At 49.8% G+C, this 24,718-nt stretch overlaps 1 protein-coding gene across 1 annotated transcript in view; it reads left to right on the forward strand.

The window, feature by feature from the left end:
* RND2 (Rho family GTPase 2) overlaps positions 1-23,541 on the forward strand; it is a 39,520-nt gene extending 15,979 nt beyond the window's left edge. Inside the window, exons 3-5 of the mRNA XM_053361958.1 lie at positions 17,402-17,511; positions 20,300-20,434; positions 22,748-23,541. Of these exons, the coding sequence (XP_053217933.1) occupies positions 17,402-17,511; positions 20,300-20,434; positions 22,748-22,996 (494 nt within the window). The 3' untranslated portion in view covers positions 22,997-23,541. The remainder of the gene's footprint in view (positions 1-17,401; positions 17,512-20,299; positions 20,435-22,747) is intronic.
* Positions 23,542-24,718: the final 1,177 nt, after the last annotated feature.

The raw sequence follows: 24,718 nt of genomic DNA on the forward strand, positions 1-24,718 counted from the left end.
CAATAGAAACAAATTCTTGTCATATCCTTATTTTTCTAAACATTGTTAAGTGGGCTTCCCCAAGTCCCACCTATCTGATTTTCATTTTACTTCATCTTTAGCAGTTTACATATATCATAATTTCTAACCATCTTCCCCCCCCCCCACTTACTTTAACCATAAAAAACTTCACATTTTACTGGAGGTCCGTTCTTAACCTGAAACTGTTCTTAACCTGAGGTACCACTTTAGCTAATGAGGCCTCCCGCTGCCGCTGTGTAACCTCTGTAACCTGAGGTACCATTGTACAGTGGTACCTCGCGTTACATACGCTTCAGGTTACATACGCTTCAGATTACAGACTCCGCTAACCCAGAAATAGTACCTCGGGTTAAGAACTTTGCTTCAGGATGAGAACAGAAATCATGCTCCAGCAGTGCAGCAGCAGCAGGAGGCCCCATTAGCTAAAGTGGTGCTTCAGGTTAAGAACAGTTTCAGGTTAAGAACAGACCTCCGGAACGAAATAAGTACATAACCTGAGGTACCACTGTATTTCAGTTTTGGAAGCTTTCATTTGGATCATGACGGGGCTTCTTTAGTTTGAGCCGGGCTTTCCTTCGCCCGGGACTCTGGTGTGTTTGTGCGTTGGATGTGACACTTTGGTATTGGAATATTGGAAGTAGCAAGAAGACTGTGTTTTTCCCTTACCAAACATCTCATGAGGGATTGGGTGATGGCAGGTCAGAATCCTGGTTCCCAGGCAGGCTTGAACCCCAGCACCTTTCTCAAGGAAACTGAGCGCTGCCTGGAGCATCTTTATTTAGAAAGGCATCTTGCATCCTTTTTTGAAAAACTCCAAACATGGAGAAAAGGCTTTGGCTGTGGAATTCTCCTGTGCAGCCGGGCCCTCCCACCATCCATCCAGCGAGCCTTTAGCTCAGAGAGGAGTGTGGGAACCTGCGGCTCCTGATAAAGATCCCCCGCTTTGCAGAAGGGGGGACATAAAGAATGTGGAGGAATGTTGATGAGATTAAGGAGACAAATAGGCAGCTGGAGAGTTGGGAAGGGCGGTGGGGGGCGGGAGAGAAGGAGGGTATCCCTCTGTGTTGTTGCTCCCTCCTCACTTCACAGCTAAGGACCAGAGAGTGGGGTGTCAGGAGTACTGCATCACTTCAAAACAGGAGTGGTGTTAACAGAGCATCATATACCCAGTTGTTCTTTTTCTGGGAGGAAGTTGCCTTTCTCTCTTGCCATTCTCCAGTGCGCGGCAGGGGAGCTCACCACGAAGTTGGTTTGTTTATTGCGGGCCCAGTCGTAGTGCCACACACGGGCAGCGGTTAAATGTAAAAAGGTAAAGGTAAAGGGACCCCTGACTGTTAGGTCCAGTCGCTGACGACTCTGGGGTTGCGGCGCTCATCTCGCTTTATTGGCCGAGGGAGCCGGCGTACAGCTTCCAGGTCACGTGGCCAGCATGACTAAGCCGCTTCTGGGAACCAGAGCAGCGCACGGAAACGCCATTTACCTTCCCGCCGGAGCGGTACCTATTTATCTACTTGCACTTTGACGTGCTTTCGAACTGCTAGGTTGGCAGGAGCAGGGACCGAGCAACGGGAGCTCACCCCATTGCAGGGGTTTGAACTGCCGACCTTCTGATCAGCAAGTCCTAGGCTCTGTGATTTAACCCACAGCACCACCCACGTCCCCTGGTTGGGATTAATAAACTCGAGCAGACGATGATCTGGATGAGAGATGGCCACAATTTTATTGATTACAGATCTAGGTGGATTTTGGGGCTCCCCCAGACAAGGTTCCCCCGAGTTCCTGCTAAAGAACTAACAACCTGCTTATACCTCTTCTGTTCTCAAAATAGGCATTGCAAGATGAACCTTGGGGCACCTTCCAGTTCTGTGATGATCACAAATTCACAGCCTCAGATTCAAAACCGGGGTGGTTAAATTTGAACTCTGCACTTTGGGGCTTAGAAATGGCACCAGACTACATTTGCTGTCTTATTATGATGAAGAAGAGGCTTTGGATGGTTTGCTGCTAACACGGCAGGGGCTGCAAAGAAACGTAAAGTTGGCTGCACTCTGCTTGGAGAGTGGGCCGTATTTCGAATTTTGGACTTTCCATTCCTACCATTTGCAGACTAATGGAAGGAACCAGGTGTTTTCATACGTGTCCCAAGGGTTTTTTTGAGTTCTTGTTTACTTGCATTGCTTTTTCATTTCTCTCCCTCCTCCGATGAGTGGAAACTGGGGTGTCCAATCTCCTGTGCCTTTGCACGGTCGGCCACGTTCCTTGCTGGTTGCTACGAGAAGGAGACGCTCTTTTGCGAAGCACCTCAAGGCGTGCGATAAAAACATGACAAGGGCGGGAAGACAATGCGGCCTTTTGCAGCAGGGTATTTTTTTCCCCCTTCTCGGGGCCGTTTCTGCGAGGATGCTGGTGCCATGGCGGAGGGCAAACTGCGCTCCAGAATGTCGTTGGCGGTTGCAGAGTTTGTCCGTGTCTCAGCGGGGGCTGTTCTTGGTTGCCTGCTCAGAAGATAAATGGAAGTCTTTGCTCCCCACCCCCAGCAATTTGAAATTTGCATGTGGCGTTGCCATGACATCACATGGGGAATCCTGAAATGGCTGCTGGAGCACAACCAACTGAATGGTAGCTTGTGGGAAAGCGACCGGCTCTCCCACAATGCTTCCTCTGTGGAGCGTACTGGGGCTCTAAGTACATCCCCAGTTCCCGTTCTGTTTGGCAGGGTGGGGGAGAGTCTGGAAGGATTCTCAACTCCCCCCGCCCCCTGGTCAGGGCCTGAACAACTGTCTGACAGGCAGAAACCCAACCGGCGAAGTTTCACCCCACCTCACCCCACTGTGCTTCCATGCTAGGGAAATCTTGCCTTCTGATTTCTGCCCTGTTAAGCAGCTGTCGGAGGCTCCTGATCTGTTTCTGCACTTATTTATTGTTTAACAGTCATCTTTAGGAAGACCTTGCTGCTTAAATGCTCCCTATCCTTCTGGCTCTTCGTTCCCCTTTTGAGGGCACCTGGCAATGTAGGAGCTAAGTAGCTGCTCAGTCAAGCCTGATTCTGCAAAAGGTTTCTTTCTCCTGCCCTTTGCTGACAGCCAGATCTCAAGGATCTCGCTTTATAAGGGAACATTCAGCACCCTAGGAATGCAGCGCCTTGCATTTTTTGAGTATGTTAAATTACTAGCCCTTATGGCTGCAGGGTGGGGGGGCATCTGGGCAACGTCTTGTGAAAATGCTTCAAGGTGGGAGGGAAGCAATGGAAATGGCTCCAACTGGTCTTTGGAGCTGGGGCAGAAGAAGAATAAATTATGGAAGAAATGTACTTGATTTGATTAACTTAGTCAGGTTGTAGAATAGTGTTGCCATGGTGCAGAATTTAGATACTTTTCACTTATTACTAGTTAGGTAAAGGTAAAGGTAAAGGTACTCCTCACCAGGTCCAGTCGCAGACGACTCTGAGGTTGTGCGCTCATCTCGCTTTACTGGCCATGGGAGCCGGCGTTTGTCCACAGACATGGTCATGTGGCCAGAATGACTAAGCCGCTTCTGGTGAACCAGAGCAGCACACAGAAACGCCGTTTACCTTCCCACTGGAGCGGTACCTATTTATCTACTTGCACTTTGACGTGCTTTCGAACTTCTAGGTTGGCAGGAGCAGGGACTGAGCAACAGGAGCTCCCCCCGACACGGGGATTCAAACCTCCGACCTTCTGATCGGCAAGCCCTAGACTCTGTGGTTTAACCCACAGCGCCACCCGCGTTAGTTACTAGGGTGCTTATTGCCTGATCAAGTGAAATTTCCATGGCAAGGTGAAAAACTCTGTGCCTTAAGCGTTTGAGAGAATCTCCCTGCTAGGGTGTCTCTGAAGAGGCAGCCTACCCTTAATGTGGATTTGAGGTACCCCACATTTTATGTTGTGGTGCACAGCCCTTGTTCCTTATGGGGACGGTATAACTGATAGTGACTTTTGCACACACACAAAAGAAAGAAAAGAAAAAGGATAAAATGAGGTATTGGGCCAGGCATGAAAAGGTGTGTTGCAGGGAGCAGGTGTGCCATTTTGTGTCGCCCAGAGCGCATTTGACCAGCACCAAGAGAAATCATTGGAAACCAATTCCAGCCTTGTGGAAGGAATTGGAAAGGAATCACTGGAAGTTCATGAGCTGTTCATTTCGTGGCTTTAGTCTCCCAGGAGCAGGTGTTTCTGTCGGTCTGATTTTATACTTCCCATGCGTGGCAGGGGTCTTGGTGAGAACAGAGGGGAGCAAGTTGGTCCAGTGGGGGAAAACTATCTGAATACATTCATGGAGGACTTTGCTTCTGCTGAAATGATGAGCAATTCCAGATCATTAGGGAACTGTTACTGCGGGTTTTGCGGCTGCTCTGTAATGAAGCAGCTCTTGTGAAAACAGCATCTGTCGGGAGAGAGGGATGAGTGGGGTTTTTTATTATTAAAAAAGGGGAGGAGGCCTTAGCAGAAGTGCAGATTGCCTCCTTTGCATGCAAAAGTTCCCAGGTTCAGTCCCCCAGCATCTCTGGGTAGGGGAGGGAGGGAGTCCCTAACTTAAAGCACAGGAGAGCTGTAGAAGACATTACTGAGCTCGACTGAACCAGTGGTCCATTCTGTTTTCTTTCTGGGTGGGTGAATGGACCTCTGTGTGTTGAGAAGCAAAAGGAGAAAATCCCCAAATCATAGACACTTGGGATTTGCGTGAAATTCCATTTTAGTGCATGCTCCCTTCCATGACGTTTGCATGCGCAGCCTGATGCCGTTTTTGCACATTCCTTGCTTCTTGGTGTTCCCATGCACAAAGAAGAGCCTTGGAGGCATTCTGAACCTTGTGAGCTAGGAGGAGTCACCTGCCACTGACTTTGTTGCAAGCTCCCAAGCAGACTCCCGTGGAGCGATCGTGCCATTTACTTATTGGGTCTCCTTTCTGTAAGTTTTTTGCTTGGTTGCATGCTGATTCATAGCCCGCTGGCAGACGTGCAGCTTTTGCAGACAAACCCAAATCCGAAACATGCGCTGCCTGGCCGCAGGAGTCATGGTTTGCTCCATTTGGTTCTATGGGATGCAACTGTGTTGTGGCTTCACTTGCAGCCACAGTTAAAAGCTGGTTTGAATGCTGCTGCTGTTAGTGACTGAGCTGAAATCTTGCTGACTGGATCAGGTTAGTCTGGGTAAGTGACGCCTGCAAACAAGGGGTGTGTGGAAATCTCACTCTGTGTTCCTGATCATTCCCCCTTTGCTTGCCTTTCTGCCCCAGATTTCATAGAATCATAGAGTTGGAAGAGACCACAAGGGCCATCGAGTCCAACCCCCTGCCAAGCAGGAAACACCATCAGAGCACTCCTGACATATGGTTGTCAAGCCTCTGCTTAAAGACCTCCAAAGAAGGAGACTCCACCACACTCCTTGGCAGCAAATTCCACTGTCGAACAGCTCTTACTGTCAGGAAGTTCTTCCTAATGTTTAGGTGGAATCTTCTTTCTTGTAGTTTGGATCCATTGCTCCGTGTCCGCTTCTCTGGAGCAGCAGAAAACAACCTTTCTCCCTCCTCTATGTGACATCCTTTTATATATTTGAACATGGCTATCATATCACCCCTTAACCTCCTCTTCTCCAGGCTAAACATGCCCAGCTCCCTTAGCCGTTCCTCATAAGGCATCGTTTCCAGGCCTTTGACCATTTTGGATTTGCTCCACCCCTGAGAACTATGGCCGGACTAGGATGGTGGAACACTTGATGAATGTCTGTCTCTGTACCATCCTCTTCCATCGTCATGTTCTGGGGTCTGGTCATTGCTGTTTGCGCATCCGTGGTCATTTTTTTGTTTTCGAAACACTGCACTTAGAAAAACATGCACAATTGCTTCCTCTCCCCTTTCCACCCGAAGCTGGATCACAGAGGCTATGCAGGAGGGCTCAAATTAGTGCCCTAACCGCATGTTGCTTATTAGTATACAGACTGAGTAATCCAGGCTAAAAGCGAGTGATTTGGAAGAGAGATGCTTTCATTCTGCAGTGCTCTCGCTCTCTCTCTGGCAAGGTTTTAGCTGCTGCTCCTTAGTGAACCGGCCAGACCTTCACAGTGATTTTAATTGGCTTTTGGAGGTGTTCGCACTCCAGGCCACTTCTGGTAAATCCAGGCTGACTGCATTTCTTAGATAATGGGGTGGTGGATTTTTCCGGCTTGAGCCTGGGGACCAGTCTAGATTCTATTGACCCAAATCCTGCTGGTTCTGCTTTTCCTTGGGCAGGCCCTGGCATGGGGACAATTGATCGGCTATTTCTCGTGCAGTTTTGTTTTGTTGGGGATGGAGGATAAACTTGGTACATCCCTTTCCGCTGGGTGGTGGGGTGTTCAAGGCTGGGGAAGGGGATGTGGACCGAAAAATTGTTTGGGTGGTGGTGTTGTTTAGTCATTTAGTCGTGTCCAACTCTTCGTGACCCCATGGACCAGAGCACGCCAGGCACTCCTGTCTTCCACTGCCTCCCGCAGTTTGGTCAGACTCATGTTTGTAGCTTTGAGAACACTGTCCAACCATCTCGTCCTCTGTCGTCCCCTTCTCCTTGTGCCCTCAATCTTCCCCAACATCAGGGTCTTTTCCAGGGAGTCTTCTCTTCTCATGAAGTGGCCAAAGTCTTGGAGCCTCAGCTTCAGGATCTGTCCTTCCAGTGAGCACTCAGGGCTAATTTCCTTAAGAATGAATAGGTTTGATTTTCTTGCAGTCCATGGGACTCTCAAGACTCTTCTCCAGCACCATAATTCAAAAGCATCCATTCTTCGGCGATCAGCCTTCTTTATGGTCCAGCTCTCACTTCCATACATCACTACTGGGAAAAGAAACTGCACAATGGTTCTTCAGTTGCACTGGATTTTTAAGGGACGTTGGGCTCAGTACATTGCTTTCCCTCGGCCTGATATGAAGTAGACTCTCTCCCCCCGGCCCCAATCTGGAATGGAGGGTAGTGTTCAAAATTAGCCAGGCGTATTTTGCACCTGGCTATCAGCCACTCGCGACCAAGTGAAGATGACTGGGCACCAGGATGGTGCCTGACATCTCCACCATCTGGGGATCATTGGATCGGGACTGTTTTCACACACTTAACACCCCACCCTATAGAATTCTATCGGTTATATTTTATCTGCACAATCAGAATGGATTTCTGGAACCAAAATGCTTTTTCTGAGCAGGAGCAGTTCATCAGTCAGCAGGAGCAGAAAAAGAGGTCAGAATAGACCGATATACCGTATTTTTTGCTCTAAAAGACTCACTTTTTCTCTCCTAAAAAGTAAGGGGAAATGTGCGTGCGTCTTATGGAGCGAATGCAGGCTGCGCAGCTATCCCAGAAGCCAGAACAGCAAGAGGGATTGCTGCTTTCACCGTGCAGCGATCCCTCTTGCTGTTCTGGCTTCTGAGATTCAGAATACTTTTTTTCTTGTTTTCCTCCTCCAAAAACTAGGTGCGTCTTATGGTCTGGTGCGTCTTATAGAGCAAAAAATTCGGTATATATGGATTGTCCCTGGATCAAGTGACTTTTCTTCCTTAAGTTATCAAAGTTCCTAACCCAGCTCAAGGTTATCATTTGAACCAGCTAGATGTTTAACTGAGAATCAACCACAGTCAGTCCATCATTTGAAAAATAAGGCTTTAGAGTTGTCTTGCCCCCAAACGACAACTAGACATTCCATTTTGGTGACTGTAACCTTGGTTTAAAGAGCCATTTGGCCCCTAGCTTACATATTTGAGTTTCTAACAGGGGGGGAAGAGCTTCAGAGGCAGAGACTGAGCACAGTTTTGAAGCAGGCGTGAGCCACCACAGTCGCTCTTTCCCCCCTAGGACATTAAGTGACGCCTGGGCTCAGATCCCAAGCCACTTGCGTAGCTCATGCAGAGCGGCTGTGAGTGAATCGTTCTGCAGCAGCCTGGCGATCTCGCAGTGGAGGCAGAATGTGAAAACTGTTCAGTAGCTAAAATGTGTGGTTGAAATGAGAGCGATTGCTGGTAATGGACATAAAGGCCGGAGGAAAAGAATCCAATTCTTCAGAGGCAGCAACGTATTTTCGGTGCCCAGGTGCTTGAGGTTTGATCAGCACGGTGTCACCTTGGTTTTGACAGATTATATGGCTTTCAACTGGAGGAACCGATTCCTCACATTATTAGAGCAGCTTTTGAAAATGCACCTTTGGGCGCCATCCAAGCCCTCTTTTTCCTCCTGGACTATTCTGTGATGGATAGATTTGCGCCAGGGCAAGGAGGCAGGCTGCTTGGCTTTTCTCTAATTTGCAACAGCTTCTCTTTACCCGCAAAGTACTTTTGTTGGGGGGGGGGCGGAATAAAATAAATATTTTTATACCACGAAATGCTTTTAAAGATATCAAGACCATGAGCAGCGTAAAAATCGCCAGTAAATTTACATCAGTTAAAAAAACCACACTTGTTGTTTAGTCGTGTCCGACTCTTCATGACCCCATTGACCAGAGCACGCCAGGCACTCCTGTCTTCCACTGCCTCCCACAGTTTGGTCAAACTCATGCTGGTAGCTTCGAGAACACTGTCCAGCCATCTCGCCCTCCGTCGTCCCCTTCTCCTTGTGCCCTCCATCTTTCCCAACATCAGGGTCTTTTCCAGGGAGACTTCTCTTCTCATGAGGTGGCCAAAGTATCGGAGCCTCATCTTCAGGATCTGTCCTTCCAGTGAGCACTCAGGGCTAATTTCCTTCAGAATGGATACGTTTGATCTTCTTGTAGTCCATGGGACTCTCAAGAGTCTCCTCCAGCACCAGAATTCAAAAGCATCAATTCTTTGGTGATCAGCCTTCTTTATGGTCCAGCTCTCACTTCCATACATCACTACTGGGAAAACCATAACTTTGACTATACATACCTTTGTTGGCAGGGACGCGGGTGGCACTGTGGGTCAGCACCTAGGGCTTGCCAATCGAAAGTCGGCGGTTCGAATCCCCGTGGCGGGGTGCGCTCCCGTTGCTCAGTCCCAGCGCCTGCCAACCTAGCAGTTCGAAAGCACCCCCAGGTGCAAGTAGATAAATAGGGACCGCTTTCTAGCGGGAAGGTAAACGGCGTTTCCGTGTGCGGCTCTGGCTCGCCAGAGCAGCTTCGTCACGCTGGCCACGTGACCCGGAAGTGTCTCCGGACAGCGCTGGCCCCCGGCCTCTTGAGATGGGCGCACAACCCCAGAGTCTGGCAAGACTGGCCCGTACAGGCAGGGGTACCTACCTTTGTTGGCAAGGTGATGCCTCTGCTTTTTAAGAATAACAACACAGAGAATAACAAATCAACGAATCAAATAAACTTTACTGGATCACCCGTTGAAGTAAGGCTAGCTGAACAAACCTGTTTTAAGCAGGTGCTTAAATTCCAGTGGTGTTGATGCCTGCCTGATAATTTACCAGGAGAACATTCCAAAGGGCAGGTGCCACAACACTAAAAGCCCTGGGGAGTTTTCTTTGTAGATGCAAGGAGCTTGTGACACTTCTAGCAGTGCCTATTTCAAAGTATGCAGTGACCAGGCAGGGGTATGTAAGGTTAGGTGATCCTGAAGATAATCTAATCCCAAATTGCTCAGGGCTTTGTCTGCTGAAAGCAGGATCTTAAACTTGTTCTGGTAGCATATTAGCAGCCCGTGCGGTTCTTTCAGCAATGGTGTTGCATCTTAGCAAAAGGAAACCCAACCCCAACCCTGCCGTCAGCAACCTTGCTGCAGCATTCCTTATCAGTTGCAGCTTCTGGACCAGCCTTAAAGGAAAGCACTATGTTTTCTTTGAACCAGGAAAACCAAGACGTCCGATATACACAGGGAGAAAATACAAGGGTGCTGCTCCCTTCCAGAGGGATTGGTGCCTTTGAGAGGCCTTTTGGAACCAGAGAACCACAGCCTTTTCACAGCTCCGCTGTTTGAGCTTCCATGCCAACATTTTCTGCAGCTTTCCAGTTCAACTTTTCCCAGGAGAAGCTGCAGTTCCACCCTGCAGTGTTAGAAATTAGCCAGGCGCCAGGCGCGTTTTGCCAGCCACTGGTGTGGTTGCAATTGCAACGGTGCGGAGATCTCTGCATGCCAGACTGGGGGAAGCAAAATGTCACTTATGAGAAGGATCTAAAATGTTTCCCTTGAAGCTTGAATTTGGGGGTTTTTTCCTGGATTGTTTTATTTGACGTTTTAATGTGTTGTAGACCTTAAGATTTGTTCCTTGGAATATAAAGTGGTATATTAATGAAATGAATCACCCTCATCACAAAAAAGTGCCAAGACATTCCATGGGGGTGTGGGGGACTCCCTGGTCCTGAATGGGGCAACTGTGCCCCTGAAGGACCAGGTGCGCAGCCTGGGAGTCATTTTGAACTCACGGCTGTCCATGGAGGTGCAGGTCAATTCTGTGTCCAGGGCGGCTGTCTACCAGCTCCATCAAGTACGCAGGCTGAGACCCTACCTGCCCGCAGACTGCCTCGCCAGAGTGCTGCATGCTCTGGTTATCTCCCACTTGGATTACTACAATGCGCTCTATGTGGGGCTACGTTTGAAAGTGACCCTCAAACTGAAATTAATCCAGAATGCGGCAGCTAGACTGGTGACTGGGACTGGCCGCCGGGACCACATAACACCGGTTCTGAGAGATCTGCATTGGCTCCCAGTACGTTTCCGAGCACAATTCAAAGTTTTGGTGCTGACCTTTAAAACCCTAAATGGTCCCAGTATACCTGAAGGAGCGTCTCCATCCCCATCGTTCAGCCCGGGCACTGAGGTCCAGCGCTGAGGGCCTTCTGGCGGTTTCCTCATTGCGAGAATTGAGGTTACAGGGAACCAGGCAGAGGGCCTTCTCGGTAGTGGTGCCCACCCTGTGGAACGCCCTCCCATCAGATGTGAAGGAAATAAGCAGCTATCCTATCTTTAAAAGACACCTGAAGGCGGCCCTGTTTGGGGAAGTTTTTAATATTTAATGCTGTACTGTTTTTAACATTTGATTGGGAGCCGCCCAGGGTGGCTGGGGAAACCAGATGGGCGGGGTATAAATACTTACTTACTTATTCAAACCTTTATTAGGCATTATACAAATAAAACGATAAAAGAGAAAGAAACATATAAAAGCCTTGAGATATAAACAGAAAGGCAGCAGTTGGCTACATACATATATATATATATACATATAAAATCAGTGGTTTTCCTTGTTAACCTGCTCCTTGGAGGACTGCTACCAAAAACTCGGCTACCCCCGCCGTTACCCTTTGGTCAACGTCGGATAGGCAGAATCCCACACATTCACCTTGTTGGGGCTCCAGACCACCCAGAAGAGGGGACAGCACGCGGTGACGGAGCGTACTGTACAATGGGCACTGAAAGAGAATGTGCTCTACCGTGTCCGGGACATTCATAGAACATCTGCAGGGGTATAAATAATAATAATATATTATTATTATTATTATGACCTAGGCCATTTGGTGATTAGATTAGATTATATATCTGAGTTTCTGACACTGCTTGTGGGCCTGGTACCACTTGTTGGTCTCCTTAAGACGAGGGAGACATATGGTGCTGTGTGAAGAATATTGCTTGTTGTTAATGCTCCTGTCATTGTGTGCTGTGCTTCAGAGGTGACTCATTGCAAAAGCAATTAGAGCTCCCTCTTTGTGTCAGACTGGCACTGTGCGTCTAGATCTCTTCTCTGCAGTGTTGCCCTGTTTGCTTGGAAGACGCAGCAGAATCTTTCCCTTGCTCCTGTTTCCCCATCCCCAGGCTTGGGCTCTTCCCGGACTTGGATTTGAACATTAGGTAAGGGTAAAGGGACCCCTGACCATTAGGTCCAGTCATGACCAACTCTGGGGTTGCGGCACTGATCTCGCTTTACTGGCCGAGGGAGCCGGCGTACAGCTTCCGGGTCATGTGGCCAGCATGACTAAGCCGCTTCTGGCGAACCAGAGCAGCGCACGGAAACGCTGTTTACCTTCCCGCCAGAGTGGTACCTATTTATCTACTTGCACTTTGACGTGCTTTTGAACTGCTAGGTTGGCAGGAGCAGGGACTAAACAACGGGAGCTCACCCCGTTGTGGGGATTCGAACCGCTGACCTTCTCATCGGCAAGCCCTAGGCTCTGTGGTTTAACCCACAGCCCGTCTTTTAAAAGAAGCTACAGCGAACGGGGCTGTGCCTTCGGAAGCACGTGTGCAGAGCGCCCAGCCCTCCTGATAGTGGCACGTTGAGCTCTGGGTAGATATGTCCGGGGCTAGTCCTATCATGCAGAAGGGGAATCGGGAGAGATGAGCTCCTGCGTCCCACCCACCTTTGCAATGCTTAGATTTTGTCGATTTGGCTCAGCGTGAGCCGTGGCCCCGCAGTCAAACGCTCTCTCTGATATTCTGGCACTTTGGCTGCCGTGATCAGGTCCTGGCACAGCGTAGAGCTACAAGGTGCCAAGAGCAAAAGCGGGCATCGCTGCTTCTGAACCGGAGAGGGCCACCGTCCCTGTGCAACGAATGTCACTATCTCCCAGAGCAGATGATGGGTTGGCTCCGTTCTGGGTGCAGAGTGCAGCTGTTCGTTGCAGTCCTTGGCCTGGCAAGAGAGTAGCAACTTGGATGAGTTGGGACTTCGCAGGCAGCTCTGCCTGGCTTTTGTAACCGGGTGAGGGCGGAACTAGACATTACGAGATGCACTCGCAGCTGCTCCCGAAAACAGGCGCTGCCTTTTGACTTCTCCCCTTTCCCTGCCTGTGGCATGAAGTACAGCTGTGTCCCATTCCTTAGTGCCACGCCGTTCCACATTAACCCCACCTCACCCCTCTCAGTGGTCGTCGGCTGAGATGGGGATCTGCAAAAACCCAGGTGGTCATGGATGCTGTACTAGACGTTAGAGCAGGGGTAGTCAACCTGGTCCCTACCGCCCGCTAGTGGGCGTTTCAGGATTCCAGGTGGGCGGTAGGGGGTTCTACTGGTGGGCGGTAAGGAAATTTTACCGTCAAGAAAAATGCATTAGTGGGCAGTAGGTATAAAAAGGTTGACTACCCCTGTGTTAAGGGACGCGGGTGGCGCTGTGGGTTAAACCACAGAGCCTAGGACTTGCTGACCAGAAGGTCAGCGGTTTGAATCCCCGCAACGGGGTAAGCTCCCGTTGCTCGGTCCCAGCTCCTGCCAACCTAGCAGTTTGAAAGCACGTCAAAGTGCAAGTAGATAAATAGGTACCGCTCCGGCAGGAAGGTAAACGGCGTTTCCGTGCACTGCTCTGGTTCGCCAGAAGCAGCTTAGTCATGCTGGCCACATGACCCGGAAGCTGAACGCCGGCTCCCTTGGCCAATAAAGCGAGATGAGCACCACAACCCCAGAGTCGGTCACGACTGGACCTAATGGTCAGGGGTCCCTTTACCTTTACCTTACCCCTGTGTTAGAGAATGTCAGGAGCGAGCCAGCAATAAATCACACAGAGTAAGTGGCGTTAACTCTTTATTAGCACAAGGAGTGCCAGCTCAGGAGTGCCAGCCCTAAGGAGCACAACAACTCTTCTTGGTAGGTCTTTCCCCCCATGAGGCAGTTGTGGAGACGGAAGGTCCCTGCCTTCCCATAGCTGTCTAAGACTCCTGCTCTCCTGGGTCCTTCCCAAGCAATATGAGACTCCACCAGCACACCTGTCTCTGCACCTCTCACTTCACACCTCTCCTGGTCCTGGGAGACCAGGGCGAAGGGGAGCTTGTCACAGCAGAAGAGGGAGACACCCTGGCTTCTTCACCAGCCTGACTCAGCTCTGCCTCTTGGCCTCCCTCCTCTTCTGCTTCAGCTTCTGCCTCTGATTTTGGACTGCTCTCTGCCACAACCTCCTCCTGCTCACTAAACCCTGTTACCTCTTCAGCTTCCCAGACTCTGGGCCTTCTTCCTGGGAGGGCCTCCCCCCATTCACTTGCATCCAGCCGATCCACGACATTGAAGGGGAGATGAGAGCTAGGCACGTAGCTGTTGGTTTCTTGGCGGCAGCCACGCACATCTCATGACACCTTGCTCCACCCTGCACACTTTGTTCTGGTGTGGGAAGAAGGGCTCGGTGCTCCAGCACTGGAAATAGTAATAGAGTGCATCTCAGCACTTGGAGCGTGCCTCTCCCTTGCCACCGAGTCAGCACAGTCGTTCGCGATTTAATTGAGATTGCAGGTCAGAGATCACATCCAGCTAGCTTCCTCCCCAGCCTTGGAAATGAAGGACTGGTCATTTCTTGCTGGTAGTAGTAGCTGATATCCAGGAGGTGCAGTTCCTCAGCTGTGAAGTAGCAAGTGCTCCCGTCCCTAAGGACTAATCCGGAAGAGGACATTTCTTGCTAACGTAAGGGGAGGTTCAAAACAGGTCCAGTCTGGGTGGTGAGGTATCGCCCATTGGTTTGTCCTTTCCTCCTTTTGTCCATTATAATCAAGCACCTGTTCTTCCCTCCCAAGAAGCTGGACTCTGCTCACGTAGCTGAACCGAAACTTCCAAAAATGTCGTGCCACAGATCCATTGCTGTCCAGCGAGGCATTGGCAATTTGTGCCTCAAATCAAAACGTTTGCTCCCATTTGCATTGGGGGGGGCATGTGCTGTTGTGGATTCGGCTTTGGCAGAATATATAATTGCAGCCTGCTAATTTATGGCCTGGGACGCGGGTGGCGCTGTAGTCTAAACCACAGAGCCTAGGGCAGGGGTAGGTAGCCTAAGGCCCGGGGGCCGGATGCAGCCCAATCGACATCTCAACCTGGCCTGCAAAAATCAGCGTGTTTTTACATGAGTAGAATGTGTCCTTTTATTTAAAATACCTTTCTGGGTTATTTGTGGGGCATAGGAATTTGTTCATTCCCCCCCCCCAAAATATAGTCTTGCCCACCACATGGTCTGAGGGATGGTGGACCAGCCCATGGCTAAAAGAAGTTGCTGACCCCTGGCCTAGGGCTTGCCGATCAGAAGGTCGGTGGTTCGAATCCCCGTGATGGGGTGAGCTCCCGTTGCTCGGTCCCTGCTCCTGCCAGCCTAGCAGTTCGAAAGCACGCCAGTGCAAGTAGATAAATAGGTACTGCTCTGGCAGGAAGGTAAACAGCGTTTCCATGTGCTGCTCTGGTTCGCCAGAAGCAGCTTAGTCCTGCTGGCCACATGACCCGGAAGCTGTACACCGGCTCCCTCGGCCAATAAAGCGAGATGAGCGCCACAACCCCAGTGTCGGCCACGACTGGACCTAATGGTCAGGGGTCCCTTTACCTTGCCTTATTTTTCAAATGATGGGCTGACTGGTTGAATCTCAGTTGAACATCTGGCTGGTTCAAATGACAACCTTGAACTAGCTTAAGAACTTTGAGAACTTAAGGAGGAAAAGTCACTTGATCCAGGGACAGTCCACACACGCACGCATGCACACACACACACACACACACAGTATTTTTCGCCTCATAGGGCGCACCGCCCCATAGGACACACCTAGGTTTGGGGGGGGGAATAAAGAAAAAAAAATATTTCCCCCCCAGGTACGGGGCTGGCGCGGGGGAAGCCCGAGCTGCGGGAAGCCCGGGAGTGCAGGCAGCTCTGCGCAACCCTTGGGAGCCCGGCGTGAAGTCACGCCGGTCTCCCAAGGGTTGCGCAGAGCTTCCTGAAGCCTGGAGAGCGAGAGGGGTCAGTGCGCTCCGACCCCTCTCGCTCTCCAGGCTTCAGCGAAAGCCTGCATTCGCCCCATAGGACACACACACATTTCCCCTTCATTTTTGGAGGGGGAAAAGTGTGTCCTATAGGGCGAAAAATGCGGTATATATAGGCCTTTTCCAACCTCTTTTACTTAATAGTGACCTGAACCATTCATAACGTAGGAATATTCTTCAGAACCGTGCGCAGGGCAGTGGGGTGTGTTAAGTGAAGACAAGCTACTACAGTTTACTATAATGTTATTGACTGCTCCTGCTCAGGCTGCACAGGAAAAGCATTTTGGTTCCAGAATTCCATTCTGATTGTGCAGATAAAATATAACTGATAGAATTCTACAGGGTGCGGTATTCATGTGTGAAAACAGTCCCGATCCAATGATCCCCAGATGGTGGAGATATCAGGCACCATCCTGGTGCCCAGGCATCTTCACTTGGTCACAAGTGGTTGAAAGCCGGGTGCGAAATGTGCCTGGCATCTGGCTAATTTTGAACACTGCTCACAGCCCTCTAAGACCAGTTTTTGTTTCCATTTTACAGATGAGAACTGGGAAGCTATAATTTGCCCATGGACACCCAATGGGTAACGATGACGGAATTGGGACTTGGAAATAGATATTCAGGAAAGCCAACTGTCTATCAGGGCTTTGGAGACTCTTAGACAGGGAGAGGGATAATTTTGTTGCATGGCGATCCTTACCTTATTACCCTTGGTCTGCTTTGGTGGTCAAACGCCAGTTGCTAGACCCTCAATCTTTTCTTAAGTGCTGGGTCAATTCTTTTTAATTCCTGGTCTCCTAGATTCCTCCTCTTCTGGGCTCTGAAACTTAAAGCAATTCTGGCTGGAGGGAAAGCAACCTTTGGAAAACACTTTGGCAAGAAAAGAGGTTAAGCCTCCTGCACTTGCATTACTTCTGCAAACTGGGTTTTTTAGAAACTGTGTGTAGTTCTAGCTTTTTTAAAAAAAACAGGTGTTGCCTCATTTTGCAGGTTGAGAACCTTCTGGGCCTCCAAACTGGATAGATTGTGTTTCGTATCTTGTATTTTTTTATGTTGGGAACCTCCCTGAAATCTACGAATGAAAGGTGGTATACAAATTAATTAAATTAATCTAAATTAGGAGGGCATTTAGGTGTGCACGCACCCCAGGAAAGTTGAAATGAACTGGGCAGGGTAATGCTTGACCAAACCGCATGCAAAAGAACTTAAATGCACATGTTTCCCAAATCTGATAGACACTCTTTTAAACAGTTTCTTAATTATGAGTTGAGGAGCTTTAAAACAACCACAATATAAAACCAGGGTGTGAGCATGGATCACTTACTATCTAATGGAAACCATTTATCATTCAGTCCTGCAAATTCGAAATTTCCAGATTTTAATTTAGAAAAACGTGTCGGCTCTGTGTGGAATTCTGTTTCAGCTGTTAGGGGATAAGCCCTCTGAGTTAAAAGGCTAAATGCCATGTATAATCTCAATAAAAGGTAAAGGTACCCCTGCCCGTACGGGCCAGTCTTGACAGACTCTAGGGTTGTGCGCCCATCTCACTCAAGAGGCCGGGGGCCAGCGCTGTCCGCAGACATTTCCGGGTCACGTGGCTAGCGTGACGAAGCTGCTCTGGCAAGCCAGAGCCGCACACGGAAACGCCGTTTACCTTCCCGCTATAACTCAAATCTCAATACAAACTCAATATAATCTCAATACAAACAAGCTAATGTTATGTGTGTTTCTCACACAGGCTCAACATACTATGACAATGTGCGCCCCCTTGCCTATCCTGACTCGGATGCTGTTCTCATCTGCTTTGACATTAGCCGCCCAGAGACCTTGGACAGCGTCCTTAAAAAGGTGAGCCAGCTAAAATATACTGGGGAGTTTGGGATGGGGCAGGGGATGATCTTTCAGTTTGGGGAGAGCTGAGATCTTGGAAGATACAGCGGGACTCCAGAATCACAGTTGTGCTACAGGCTCTAAGCTGGCTTTGAAGACACTCGAACTCAGGACGCAGGGGAGAAACGTGCTAAGAGGAAGGCATGCTTGGCAAATCCACACCATGATCAACTCCCGCCCGGAAACCAATGTCCCCACTGTGGAAGGACGTGTAGATCCAGAATTGGCCTCCACAGTCACTTACGGACTCGTTGTTAAAACCATGTTTATGGAAGACAATCTTACTCGGCTATGAGGGATCGCCAAAGAAGAAGAAGAGGCTGCTCTAAGCTTTGGTTTCTAACATAGTTTCCCTTTCGGAGCTTGAGTTCTGGGAATTTGGGGATGGGACTCCAGGGGAAAGACTCTAGTGCTCATGCCTAGAATATCTCTGACAACTTGCCGGCAAACGCTGCTATCCGGGGAGCGCTGTCCACGTGCGAAAACAGGAGACTGCAAATGGAACAGCGATGCTGTTCTTGCATGCTGTTCTTCTCACATCTATTTGAGGAATAATCTGTGCCAGCTGTGGATTATGGCCAGCATAACCGAAAGCCCCCAATGTGCCTGGCAACATTGCATATTTAGCTTCTTCGTTCTTTAAATCAGAACGGCTGGAGCCAAGAGCTGTTTCTGTTACGTGACACTGTGGGTGAGGCTTTAACTTTATATTATTTTAGTTAAAAGTTCCCAGAAGTCGATGCCTCAGGACTTGGAACCCACCTAGTCCCAACTGCATGCTCAGTGACTTCTGGGTGGGGGGGAAACTAAGAGGGTTTTGAAATAGGCTATCTCTGCGCATTCTGGCAAATTCTTCCTGTTCCCATCTATACCCTGCACTGCTCACCTTCGGTTTCTCTGCAGCAACCCTCCCAGAGGCTTTGAGGGGAACGTGTGGAGGGTTTTTTGAAGCTTAAAACAAATGGGTGTCCCATAGGACTTCTTTTCCAAACAGCTTTCTGCTTCCCTCCAGTGAACACTGCACAGGCTTGTGTGGCAGAAATTGCTCCTCAGGTGCTGCGAAGCAGAAATCAGGGGGTGTAGCTTTTTGATACTGATATAAATATGGGAGGTTTTGAAAGCGGAGTGTTGTGCCCCCAGGCTGAAATGTGAATGCGTCGGGGAGGGGGGGGAGCCCTCGTAATTGCTGCCCGTTGGGTGCAAAACTGGAGTTGGCTGCAAAATAGGAACCGGCTTTTGATTTCCCACTGAGCTTTGGCTCCACACAGCTTGTAAGGCCAGAGGGGAAGGGAAGCCATTTGACGCTCTTTGAATAAACAACTTTGTAGAGACTTGATTTCTACTGAGCTGAGGCTCGGTGAAGCCACCAAGGTGACCCAAATTCTGTGCCAGAAATCTGTATGAACAATGCAAATAATCCTGAATTTTCCCACTTGTGCTTCTGTTATTTGCTGGTAGGAAAACCCCCCTCCAAAGATTTATTCAAGGCTGTGTAGCAGTCCCCATCACTGACGGAACCCTTCTCAGCCCAGCCCCATAACTCTGGAGACTTTCCCACACTTTGAAGTGTTTTCAGCCTCACGGGCTAGAAACTTGCTTTTATAGCTGATGTTTGAAGCAGAGATTCTTGGAATACTGAAGTACGTTGGCCAATACCAATTTCTGTTCCTGGGGTGGTGAGGCAATGAAGTCATGGAACGAGCACAGCAGCGACAAGAAAAGGAAGCCTTGGAGTATATGCAGAGAGCAGAGCCATCACCACTGAGCAAAATAAGACAGACTCTACCAATATATTATTTAGATGCGCAAGCAGCCAGGCATTGTGCAAAAACTGTTGAAAGAGAACATGTCGTAACCTGAAAGCTTTGCAATAGAAATCTTCGGCTTGCAATCTAAATTTTGCAAAGGGGTAGTGTATCATTTTTATGTGCTGAATATCGGCAAGCAACGCCCTTTCCTTTCCTGGAACGCTGCTTTTCTGTATTGTTGCTGATTTATGGAATGTGGCATCGCATGAAAAAACATTACCGGTTGTATTTTGCTGCTCATCTAAATAGCAACAAGTGTTGTGGCGGAGAGCGCTTTTAAAAAATGGCAAATGGAAAAGGCCAGAAGCATAATGGAGGTGAGAGGTGTCAGGGACTGGCTGGACTGAAGAGCAGTAGTGGGAGCCCCAAGAGAAACCCCAGAGGAGGAATGTTCAGAGCCCGGGGATTGGTGGGGGACGCTGAGGAGAGGTCAGAGGGAGAATTGGATGCTGAAGGGGCAACAGGGTTTAGTGAGCAGGGAGAGCCGGTGACAGGGAGCAGTTCAGACTCAGAGGATGAAGCAGAGGAGGGGGGTTCAAGAGGCTGCTGAAGAATCATGGGAGTCTCCCTCTTCAGCTGCGACAAGCTCACCTCCCTGCTGGTCTCCAAGAACGCGCAGGATAATAAGAGCAGAACAGAGGCCAGAGGTGCACAGACGCAGTTTGAGACTGCTTGGGAAACATCTGGGAGAGGAGGAGCCTTAGACGGGGTGGAAGGCAGGGGCCTTCAGTTCTGGCAACTGCTCCATAGGGACAAGACCTGCTGAGAAATGTTACTGAATTGTATGCCATTTCCTTGAATAGAGAGTTAACTTCATTGACAACGGAGCCTTGAGTCTCTCGTGCTGACCTGAGTCTGACTCCAGCCCTGACAGCAGGTGATTGAGCCAGTTTTTCTAACCCCGCTGTTCTTTATTTCCTGATTTTGTTCCCTCGCAGTGGCAGGGGGAGACGCAGGAGTTCTGCCCCAGCGCCAAGGTGGTTCTGGTGGGCTGCAAACTGGACATGCGCACCGACCTGAACACTTTACGGGAACTTTCCAAACAGCGCCTTATCCCCGTCACACATGAGCAGGTATGTTGTCGTCGTCATTGTTGTTTTCCTTAGAGCCTGGGCTCACCATGCGTAACTCAGTGTTAGGCCTCAGTTTCAAGATACGTTAATAAAAACGGAGACTGGCTCTGAGCATGCGAAAGGTGCATTTCAAGTAAGTGAGGAAGTCCTTGGTGCCAGAAGATGTGCATGTGAGGCAGGCTTGAGCCTGCCCACCCCCTGCATCACCTCCGGTTTTAAAAACTGATCATTGGCCTTGAGAGAAGAAGGAGGAGGAGGAGGAGGAGGAGGAGGAGGAGGAGAATAATTTATTTATACCCCGCCCTCCGCAGCCAAGACTGGGCTCAGGGTGGCTAACAACCAATAATAAAAACAAGTTGATTGAAATACAATTTTAAACCCTAAGATATAATATTAAAACATTAGGATGCAGCCTCTTCACAGGAGGAGAAAGGAAAAAGAAAGAGAGGGAGGGAATCAAACTGATTCTAAGCCAAAGGCCAGGCGGAACAACTCTGTCTTACAGGCCCTGCGGAAAGAAATCAGATCCCGCAGGGCCCTGGTCTCATGAGACAGAGCGTTCCACCAGGGCGAAGCCAGTGTTGAGAAGGCCCTGGCTCTGGTTGAGACTAATCTAACTTCCTTAGGGCCCGGGACCTCTAGGGTGTTGCTATTTATGGACCTTAAGGTCCTCCGTGGGGCATACCAGGAGAGGCGGTCCCATAAGTACGAGGGTCCTAGGCCGTGAAGGGCTTTAAAGGTCAAAAGCAGCACCTTAAATCTGACCCTGTACTCCACTGGGAGCCAGTGCAGCTTGAAAAGCACTGGGTGAATATGCTCCCATGGCAGAGACCCCGTGAGGAGCCTCGCTGCAGCATTCTGCACCCGCTGGAGTTTCTGGGACAGCTTCAAGGGCAGCCCCACATAAAGCGAATTACAGTAGTCAAGCCTGGAGGTGACCGTCGCATGGATCACATTAAAAACTTAGGGTTCAGAAGTCTGAAGGATGTATAGATTCTTGCACCTGACATGTGCAGGAGCCAAACGCGTGTATTGCCCCAGTTGACTACAAGCACCCAGTGCATGTTAGCTACGTTTATCTTCTCTGGTTTATGCACATGTGTGTGTGTGAACTCCCTACCCCCAGAAGTGTTTTCTGGCAGTAAATGAGTGGAAGGCAGCAAAAAAAAAAAAAAGGACCGCAGGGCAGGTAATTGCAGGTGATGCGAGCTAACGAGCCAGCCCATGTTCTCAGGGCTGCTAATTAATCTGCAAAGTGGGGGGGGGGGATTTCTTTCCCAACCCATATATGGTCACATTTGTAAAGAATTTCTCTCTATCCTTTCTGTGCCGCAGCCCACCCTGTGGCCAATGAAATGAGCAGGATAGAAACCAAGGTGAATAAAACCCCAACCCCATATGTTCAGAGGCAAGTGCATCTGAAGTACCAGGCAGGAAGGGACGAAGTGCCAGAGGCAGCGCACTCTGCGATGCTCCTTTTGCACATTCCCCCCCGGGGGGCAGGGGGCAGAGGGGAGCCGAATGGCAACTGAGAGCATTAGTCTCCGCATGCGCCTTTCGTGCCAACCCAGCAAAGCGAGTGCTTAACATTGCTTTGCACTCCGGCATTCACAAACCCCAGCCTTTTTCTCACCCCTCCCTAATTTTAAACACCAGCCCTTCCTCCCTTGTTCGTTTTGTTTTATATATATATATATATATATATATGTATATATATATATATATATTTAAAAAGAAGCACTTTGCTCTCTTTCTACCTTCTAGGGAAAAAAACTAAAATTAACTGCTAGCTGTGATGTTAAAGAAACACATGGAGTTAGCAGCGTCTAGGGAAGGTGGTGAAACGAGAGCATCTGGTGGGGGCACCGTATTAGTGCTAGGAGTACGGATTAGAGCCAGTGTGGTGTAGTGGTTAAGAGCGGTAGACTCATAATCTGGGGAACCGGGTTCGCGTCTCCGCTCCTCCACATGCAGCTGCTGGGTGACCCTGGGCTAGTCACAGTTCTCTGAAGTCTCTCGGCCCCACTCACCTCACAGAGTGTTTGTTGTGGGGGAGGAAGGGAAAGGAGATTGTGAGCCACTTTGAGACTCCTTCGGGTAGTGATAAAGCGGGATATCAAATCCAAACTCTACTGTGCGTTGTTTTTTTAGAGGACGGAAGGGAGCAGGTCTTGGCAAAATCAAGGGGGAGGCTTATGAAACCAAGGTGAGAGACAGAGGAAAAAAGCAGAAGAATAAATACAGGGCCAAATTCTGGCATAATGTTTTAGTGCTTTTCTCCCCACCCGCTCCACCCCCTTCCCCCCTGCACAGGGCAGCATTTTGGCCAGGCAGTTGGGCGCCGTGGCGTACGTGGAATGCTCTTCCAAGGTTTCGGAGAACAGCGTGCGGGACGTTTTCCACGTGACCACCCTGGCGTCCGTCAACCGCATCCACAAGCACCTCAAGCGCAGCAACTCAAAGCGAGGGCTGAAGCGGGCGGCTCAGTTGCCCGCTCGGACGGACTTGTTGACTGACCCTGAGATCCGCAAAGACCGGGCCAAGAGCTGCTCAGTGATGTGAGAGGAGACGAAGGAGACCCCCTGAGGGGCCGAAGCAGAGCACTGCCTGTCTTGTTCATATCTCTTTGTACAGTATTTGGTCAGGGGGAGGTCTCTGCGCCGTTCCCCGTGATGTAGGCCCGAGGGAAAACAGGCAGCCTTCCCCCGGAAAAAACGTTTCTGCCTGAAGCCGCGAAATGCTATGCATACATTGACAACGTCTGGATGTGGGGCTAGTATTGCACAGGACACAGAAAATGCTCAGGTAGCGGATGACCTCCGAGGAAAAGGAGCGCATCACTGCGTGAGGCACAGATATTGGGGGTTGGGGGTGGGCAGAAATCTTCTTATTCTCTTCAGAGCAATTATTTTGGAGCTAGCGTACGATGTGTAGGTTGCCCAGGCCACTGGCCTCTTTGTACAGCCATGGCGTGGGGCAGTCAAGCCATGCCTTTAGCATGTGTACATGTGTGTGCATGCGTGTTTGTGAATTGTATGCGCAAGGCGAAGTGCGGGGCTAGCGCTCCCGCACGGGTCCGGTCGTGGAATAAAGAGCTGCGGATGGGTTGGCAGAAAAAAGGGTGGTCATTTGAGAAGACAAAATGGCGGCGGGTGTGGGTAGGGTGCGCGTCAGTTTGGCAAAGGCGGGAGAAAGATGGTAGCGGAGGCCGGGGGGGTGGCTGAAACGCTTTGTAGGGGAATGGTAAACAGAAGTGCATTTAAGGCCTTGGACCATGGGGTAGCTTCACTACTGAACAGGTGAGGCACAGCCAGGTAGGTGGCTGGCAGGACGGTTGGAGAGGTCAGGAGCTGTGTCGTCAGGAGCCATCTTTCCTCACAGCATCCTCTCAGTCACACCCTCTAGTGCCTTCAATTGCAGGACATCCGTGCCTCTCTCATTTGCTTCGTATGATTCAAGAGATGGGAGAGGGACAAATTAACCTCTCGGAGCCACTCCAGTGTCACGGGAGGCGGCCATCCCACCCCCACCCCCCGTTGCCGTGCCTTCACACTCTCTTGTTGCTTGAAATGCTTTTGACCACTGCATTGAGGCTGATGCCAAAGCAGAGTTTGGGTGGGAGTTTTTTCATCATATCTTTTCCCTGGGGAAAAAGGGTGGGGGGGAGAAGGAAGGACGGGTCCACTTCTGTGCCACGGGTAGTAAATTAACCAGGACATTGTTTTGGCAATTTATTGCTGCTGTTGGCTTCCAGTTCCGCGGCGCTGCATGGTTCTGGTTTGCGCCAAAGAGAAGTCATTCTTTCCTTTTTCCTCAAAGCGCATTTGCGTCCGAAGTCTCTCCTTCCCATGTTGTATCTGGACGGTGCTGCTTTGGGGCAGCGGGAGCCCAGGCACGTTTATCGGGAGGTATGGAAATGCCGCCCTGCAAATTCCCTCTTGAGATGATTTGGAGAAATGGGCTTGATAGACAGGAGCGCAGCGTACGTGTGTGTCAAGAGGCCAGGAAGTATTGTCGCATTAGCATTCATTAAGGGCCCTGGCAGAGAGGGAGGTCGAGCCACGGATTGTTGCCAATGGACAAATCTGCAATGATTGGAGGAGGAGGAGGAGAGGGAGAAAGCTGCTGACTTTGGGCCCTGGACCAGAGAAGGGAACAGAGGTGGCTGTGTGTGTCAAGCAACTTCTTCTTGCAAATCAAAGTAATAAGTCCATGCTCCCTAATATATCTGGGAAGCCAGCATTGGGGTTGGGTACCGTTTTAGGTTCTTGGTGGGTGTATAGC

The sequence above is a fragment of the Podarcis raffonei genome, chromosome 13 (genome assembly GCF_027172205.1).
Source record: "Podarcis raffonei isolate rPodRaf1 chromosome 13, rPodRaf1.pri, whole genome shotgun sequence".
NCBI classification, from domain to species: Eukaryota; Metazoa; Chordata; class Lepidosauria; order Squamata; family Lacertidae; genus Podarcis; species Podarcis raffonei.